Source organism: Coptis chinensis, chromosome 7 (genome assembly GCF_015680905.1).
Source record: "Coptis chinensis isolate HL-2020 chromosome 7, ASM1568090v1, whole genome shotgun sequence".
Classification (NCBI taxonomy): Eukaryota; Viridiplantae; Streptophyta; class Magnoliopsida; order Ranunculales; family Ranunculaceae; genus Coptis; species Coptis chinensis.
The window spans coordinates 94,300,095-94,308,394 of NC_141462.1; the positions used below are offsets into that span (position 1 = coordinate 94,300,095).

Genomic DNA, 8,300 nt, shown 5'->3' on the forward strand with positions numbered 1-8,300 from the left:
TTCCCACATTTACTAATTCGATCTCATCCATCGTTTTCGGTATCACCGGCGTCTCAGCCTCCTCTTCCGCGGAGGCACACTGTAACTGCTATGCCTGCCTTTTCCTTGGTTTCGAGGTCTCCCTCTCGTCCCCCCGAATCAACCTCTTCACTGTTCCCTGATGGCTGTTCCGTGCTGTCACCTGGTCTTCGCACACTTCATGCATTCCCGTTGGGGTGGGGAATCTGATTATCTGGTAATAGGTGGATGGTACCGCTTTCATCTCATGGATCCATCGCCTGCCAAGGATAGCATTGTACTGTGAGTTCGCGTCCACAACCTTGAACCGCGAGAACACCGTCACAGGTCCTGTGGTCACGGGCAACAGGAGCTCTCCCAGTGGTTGGTCATACTCCCATTGAACCCGTACAAGTTAGTCTGCGATGGCCTCAATTGTCTCCTGTCTATCTTCATTTCTTCTATCGTCCCTACGAATAACAAATCCACCGCACTGCCGCAGTCAATCAACACCCTTTTCACCATGTAATTTCCCATGGCCATCGTGATCACCAGCGCATCTTCGTGTGGGCAGTCCACCGTTTTCAAGTCCGCGTCTGTAAACACGATGCCGGTCTCGAGCCATGGGACGGGCCGTGAATACCCTGCCTCCTCATTAACTTGTTGGATGCTAGCTGTCCGCCGTATCCGATCCCGGTGAGAGTTATGGCTCAAGATTTCCCCACTAAATATGACATTTATTGTACCCAGAATTCTCCCCTGGTTCGACAGCTGCTCCACTTTCTCTTTCTCCTTAGTAAACTCCTTAAACATCCCTCTCCCTATTATCTTTTGTACCATCCACTTGAGGGCGTAGCATTCATTCGTTTCATGATTCTGTATCTGATGATATGCACAATACGGTTTGCCTGGTATTTCGTTGGGCTTGCTCCGCGGACCTTCATTGCCTTGCAAACCCTGAATCAGCGGTAACAGTTCACTCAGCGGCCAGTCCACTAGTGTCGGATCCACTTCTCGATACGGCTTCCGTTCTCTGTATTCTCTCCGGCCTTCGACGCTACTCTTTTTTGGCCGTGAAGTGTAACCACGGCGTCCACCACTCTCTCTACCTGATGTCTCGTACCTGCTGCGGTCCTCGCTTCGATCCAAAGCCAGCACGACCTTCCTTGTCCTCCTTGTCTCTTTCTGCAGTGTGTCCTCATACCGTATATACTTCTCCACCCTCGGGTACAAGTCTTGCAGTGACATGATCTCGTTCTTAGCCACAGATTCGTGTACTCTTGTTCTCGGTCGCAGCCCCCTCTCAAAGGCAATCACCGTAGTCCTCTCGTCCAAGTTCTCCACCTTTAATGTTTCTGCCTTGAATCTGCATAAGAATTCTCTCACTGACTCCGCGGTCCTCTGTCTTACGTTAAACAGGGCCGCTATGTCCACCACCCGCTTTTTCTGGTGTATGAAGTGGTCCACAAAGGCTTGCTCCATCTCTAGGAAATTGTGTATACTCTTCGAGGGAAGTCTATAATACCATTCCGAGGCTCCCCCTTTCAAGCTTGCTAGGAACATCATGCATCGCAATCCGTTGTACCTGGGTTCCTGCCACAGCGGCATTTGCTGTCGAAAGTGGTGGATGTGGTCTGCCGGATGTCCTGTCCCATCGTACCTCTCAAACCTAGGCTGGTTGAACCGCTTCGAGACCTCCGCCTTCCAAATTGTATCCGCCAATGGGTTGCGGTTTAATCCCGCCACCACCTGGTTCGCCATCCCGGATGTACCTTTTGCTTGCTCCAAGCTCGCTTTTGCAATCATCTCCTTCACCTGCTCCCTAGTGAGCCCCGGCACCCCGTTCTCCCCCACATGGGGTTTCCCTTCTTCCTCTCTCACCATTTCTGACATCTCCTTTTCTGATTCCTCTACGGTCTCCCTCTCCCTTCGCAACTCCTCGTTCTCTTCCCTCAACCTCGCCACTTCCTCTCTTAGTTGTCTCGTTTCTTCTGAAGATGATGCCGCTGTCTCTTCTACCCCTTGCTCTCCCCCATCATCTCCTACCGATTCAACCGCCTCCTCTATAACCGGCACTTTCCTCGGTCGTCCTACCCCTCCCTTCGCCTTCATTACCATACCTACTACTGTTCAGCTCTCGTTTCCCCACAGACGGCACCAAATGTGTGAACGTGTATTTAACCCTCTAAGACTCAATGTCTTTTTCCTCTCTTCCTCTTTTCTTTTTTCCTCTTTCTTTCTCTCCTAACACTATTCTATTTATACCCCCCTCCCTCGCACCACAGTTGTCCACCTGTCTCCCCATCTCTCGCTCCTCGCCCTTCCACGCGTAGGGTTTCGGTCCACCTTTGCACTCCGCGGTACAATACTGTACACTCGACTCTGCCGCTTGTCTTACTTCGGGCCCACTATTCCCAGCTATCCTCTACTCCCGACTCCAGTTATTGCAACTTGCATCGGTCAATCATAGTCGTGGATCCTACCACCACAGTAGGCAATGATAATAAAATTCTTGATAGTATGTCCACTATGGTAACCCAGTTTTGTGTAAATGTCTATAGTATATGTATACTTTAGTGTACCCAACTGACATTGTTGACACATTAAGTGTTTAAGATCTTTGGTTCTTTTGTAACATGATCAATATAAAAAGAAATAAGTATATATATATATATATGTAAATGGCATACCATGACATGAAATTTTGTTTAGTTTTAAGTATTTTTTAACCATAGATTAATTAGTGTTTGAACATTTTAGAATAATTCTGTGAAGTGTTTGCAAAAGTGATACATTTGTTTCAGTCAATTGGCTTAGGTGGAATGACCTATCTCTAATTTTCTATTGTTGCAGCTAGAAATTTACCCATCTCATGTCTATTTTAGATGGGGCAATTGTGAGTACGGATCAAGGTCTTTTATGAATTGTAAATGTGAGAGAATGTCATATTGGGACCAGGATATATAACTCATACTAACGTTTTACTGGTAAGAAAGTTGTTATATATGTTTTCTCTTTCTCTAAACGATGCCACCGGATACCTTTTGAAGTTGTGTGAATCACTAAATCAGGTTGACTCAGATGGAAGTATAAGTATATAGGAATAGGAATATAAGCAGGATCAATACAAGTTATGGATGAAGTATGAGGGACCACATAACTACGTTATCATACTACTATTGTATTACTCAAGGATGTCAAAGCTATGCTACAAATATTGTAAAATAAGAAAGAAGCTTTTCTTGAGCAGCTAGAGTTTGATATGATGTGTAATACGGTGCATAATCTATCATGTTTACAGAGACAAAAGAGGGCTAATAGTTGTAATTATGTTATAACATTATTTTAGCCTTTGTCGTAGCTTGAGTGTGATATGTTTTTTTTAGTGTAACAATCATGTCTTTGTAGCCTTTGTAAGACTGGTTCAATTTGACGCCCATAGGGCGTGCACAATGTTAGTAATAATAATGCCCAAGTGATCAATTATTTGTTTGGGCCAATTCTCGAGGAATTGAATTTTCGATCTCACATAAAGGAAAAGAAAAAGAGAATCAAGCTAGCCTGGTCGGTCCAAAGGTATAAGGGCAAGGGCAGACCTAGGAGATGGCTAACAAGGGCTATAGCCCCTCTCCCCTACCTTCTCCACCAAAAAAATAATATATTATTATATTTATAGAATGTAGGTTTCTATCCATATTAAGCAGTGGACTATACAAACCCAAAAAAAAATATTCTTGATGTCATCTTTATATATATATATATAGCTCTACCCTCTTCAATTGAGGAAGCGTTTCTAGAGTGTCCACGTGTCATGACTAATTAAGAAAAAGTAGGAGATAAAATAGGAAACAAATATTTATCTTTATCCTTAGATATATATATTATAGTTATACCCTTATAGAGATTCCAATTTTTTCTAAACTCTATTACTAAATATAAAAAAGTATGATATAAATAAGGAAACAATTCCATCTATAGTTTCACAGACTCTCCAACTTTTCCTAAACACTATAGCTAATTATGAAAAAACTATCCCATCTAGAATTTCACCAAATCTCTAACTTTTCCTAAACAATATAGCTAATTACGGGGAAAAAAAATAGGATACAAAAAACTAAATTGTTAAAAACAATAACTTCCACTGAAAACGATTTTTCTAAAACCCTTCCGATTTGATGCGCCATCCACTGTGTGATTTAGACATTTATTCAGTTAAGGATTCGAAAAATCACAATTACGGCCACAATAATTACAACGTATTCCAATTCCTTAGATCTATATTATAGTTATACCCTCACCAGTCTATTTTTTAGAACACTCGTTGGGACTCCAGTTTTTTCTAAACTCTATTACTACTTATAAAAAAGTAGGATATAAATAAGAAAACAATCACATTTAAAATTTTAGAGAGTCTAACTTTTCCTAAATATTATAACTAATTACAGAAAAATAATCCCATATAGAGTTTCATAAAGTCTCTAACTTTTCCTAAACAATATAGCTAATTACGGAAAAAAAAAATATGAGACAAAAAACTAAATTGCTAAAAATAATAATTTTCACCGAAAATGATTTTTCTAAAACCTTTTCGATTTGATGCATCATCCACAATGGGATTTAAACATTTATTCATAGTCAATGATTCCAAAAATCACTATTCTGACCACAATAATTACGACATATTTCAATTAAATTTATAAATTTATAAATTTTCAACACTATATATATATATATATATATATATATAATAACGAGATTCAGTTAAAGTGGACGTTGGGATTAAATAAATTATATACCAAACCAAAACAAATTATATGTGAAAAATTAAATTACACAAAAAATAATATCACAAAATATATAATATAAAATGAAAAAAAAATGAAAACTTGATGCAAATGCATCGAACTAACCTCAAATAATATTTAACGAGAAATCGAAAACTGGATGCAAATGCAAGCATTGAACTAATCTTAAAAAGTAATTAATATAAAATTGGAATATGGATACAACTGCATTAAACTAACCTCAAAGAATAATTAACGGTAAATCAAAACTTGGATGCAAATACATCAAACTAATATCAAAAAATAATTGTCTGGAAATCGAAAACTGGATACAAATGCATTGAACTAACCCTCAAAGATTAAATTAACGGAAAATCAAAAATTGGATGCAATTGCATTGAACTAACCTCAAAGATAAATTAATTATAAATTAGAAACATGATGCAAATGCGTGTAACTAATCTTAAAGAATAATTAACGGAATCGAAATCGATGCAACCTCAAGACCAACTAATTTTAAAAATAAACCGGATGCAAATGTATTGAACTAACCTCAAGAAATAATTAACGGGAAATTGGAAACTGGATGCAAATTCATTGAATTAACCTCAAACAATAATTAATGGGAAATCGGAAACTATATACAAATGCAACCTTATCAAATAATAAACGAGAAATCGAAAACTGTATGCAAATGCATTAAACTAATCTCACAAAATAATTAACGAAAATCGAAACGGATGCAAATGCATTGAAATGACCTCAAAGAACAATTAATTAACGGGAATTGGAAATTGGATAAATGTATTGAACTAACTCTGAATAACTAACGAGAAATCGGAAACTAGATGCAACCGCATTGAACTAACCTAAAAAAAATAATGGGAATCGAAAATTGGATTCAACTGCATTGAACTAACCTCAAAATATAAATAACGAAAAATCAGAAACTGGATGCAAATGCATTGAACTAACCTCAAAACATAGTTGGATTATATGTTGTGAAAATGTCTCGATAAGTATAGTTTTGCATTTAGAATTGTGTTTATCTTATCTCTTTCCGTATGATTGGTAACTCATTGTTATTCAAGTAACGTCAATATATATGAACTTCGCCTTATTAGGCAATCTCACAAAATTTCAATCAAACTTCTATTATTAAACAACAAAATGAAGTTGGAGGGTTTTATCAAATGTGAGTTTTTTTTTAATGGAGAGTGAGGTTTTCACGTTATAAGAAATTTGGATGAGTGATCAATATAATATTAATATATAATAGTTATGCATATTTGCAAATATTTTTTAGAATAATTAATATAACAATACCCGTTCATAGATAATCTTTGCAGATTCCACATAGTGAGTAATGCATAATTTAAAGAATAATTAACAGGAAATTGGGAACTGGATAATCTTTGATGATCTAACATAGTAAATCAAATATAATTATTTTTTATGTCATGTTTGCAAGGACACTACATATGGATTAGTAGAAGTTGGTATTACACACCACATTGGATAATTAAAAAGAAATTAAAAACTGTATTCAAATACATAACTGAGCTCAAAGAGTAATTAACGGAAAATTAAAAACTTTATGCAAATGCAATAAACTAAACTCAAAAAGTAATTAACTAGAAATCAGAAACTAGATGCAATTGCATTAAACTAACGTCATAGAATAACTAACATCCCATTAGAAATTGGATACAAATCCTTGAAAAATATTTAATGGGAAATCGTAAAAGGTATGCAAATACATCAAACAAATCTCAAATAATAATTAATGGGAAACCAGAAACTGGATGCAAATGCATTGAACTAAACTCAAAAAATAATTAACAGAAAATAAAAAACCGAATGCAACTGCATTGAACTAACCTCATAGAACAATTGGTGGGAAATCAGAAACTAAATGCAAATATGCATTGAAATATCCTTAAAGAATAGTTAACGGGAAATCAGAAACCGGATGTAATTGCATTAAACTAACCTCAAAGCATAAATAATAAATTGGATGCAAATGCATTGAACTAACCTCAAGAAATAATTAACGGGAAATCGAAAACTGGATGCAAATTCATTGAAATAAGCTCAAATAATAATTAATTGGGAATCGGGAACTAGATGCAAATCCAATCTTATCAAATAATAAACGAGAAATCGGAAAATGGATGCAAATGCATTAAACTAATCTCACAGAATAATTAACCAGAAATAAAAAACTGGATGCAAATGCATTGAACTGACCTTAAAGAACAATTAACATGAAATTGAAAATTGGATGCAAATGTATTAAAATAACCGCAAATAATAATTAACGAGAAATCGGAAACTGGATGCAACTTCATTGAACTAACCTAAAAAAAATAAATAATGGGAATCGGAAATGGGATGCAACTGCATTCAACTAACCTCAAAATATAAATAACGGAAAATCAGAAACTGGATGCAGATGTATTGAACTAATCTCAAAGAGTAATTAACGGGAGATTGGAACCTGGATGCAAATGCATTGAACTAATATCAAAGACTAATTAACAAAACATTGAAAACTGGATACAACTGTACTGAATTAACCTTAATGAATAACTAACGGGAAATTATAAAATGGATGCAATTTCACTGAACTAACTTCAAATAATAATTAATGGAAAATCGGAAACTTGATGCAACTGCATTGAACTAACATCAAAGAATAATTAATGAGAAATTGGAAACTGAATGCAATGTACTACATTGAACTAACTTCAAAGAATAATTAATGAAAAATCAGAAACTTGATGCAAATGTATTGAACTAATAACCCTAAAATATGTTTGTATTATATGTAGGGAGAATAAATGTCTCGACAAATATAGTTTTGCATTTTAAGAAGTGTTTATCATAATATTTTTTATTATGATTAAGAGTGTCATGCTATTCAAGTAGCTCCAATATTATCTTCGTCACAATAGGCATTCTCACAAGACTTCAATCAAACTTCTATTATTAAACCTAACAACAAAAAGAAGTCGATGAATTTTATCAAGGTTTGATGCTTCTTTTTTATAGAGAGTGGTGCAAAAAATTTGAATAACTAATTAATATAATTTTCATATCTCATAGCTATGCATAGTTGTTAATATTTTTTACAATAATTTAATATAATGACACCCGTTCGTAGGACGGAGTCGAAAGCTAGTATAGATTATAGGTCCACACTAGATATATTTACCTATATTTACCCACACTCTTGAATAAAAAAAAATCTACAGTTCAACTTCAGACTACAGCACAAAAAATATAAAAAATAGTTGCGAAATCAATTTTTATTGACTTAAAACAAGCACGTGGCGAGAACGCAAAAAAGAAATGGAAAGAATGACACGAAAATTACAAAATTCTTTTCTAATATTGACTCCATCAACAAAAATTAAAATAAGTCAGTAAAAAACCCAAAATAAATTCAACAATAAAGTAATATTATTTTATTTTTTGAGAAACGACCTTAATCCACTAGACTTGACCATTTTATGT

The 8,300-nt window shown here is 35.6% G+C and overlaps 1 protein-coding gene across 1 annotated transcript; it reads right to left on the reverse strand.

Moving 5' to 3' along the window:
- Nucleotides 1-354: 354 nt before the first annotated feature.
- LOC147490139 (uncharacterized) lies at nucleotides 355-2,109 on the reverse strand. Its single transcript, XM_086574814.1, has one exon. It carries the CDS (start codon nucleotides 2,107-2,109, stop codon nucleotides 355-357), a length of 1,755 nt encoding a protein of 584 aa, XP_086430940.1.
- Between the last annotated feature and the right edge of the window lie 6,191 nt (nucleotides 2,110-8,300).

Coding starts and splice junctions, on each gene's coding strand:
- LOC147490139 (XM_086574814.1), bottom strand. CDS start 2,109: ATGAAGGCGAAGGGAGGGGTAGGACGACCGAGGAAAGTGCCGGTTATA.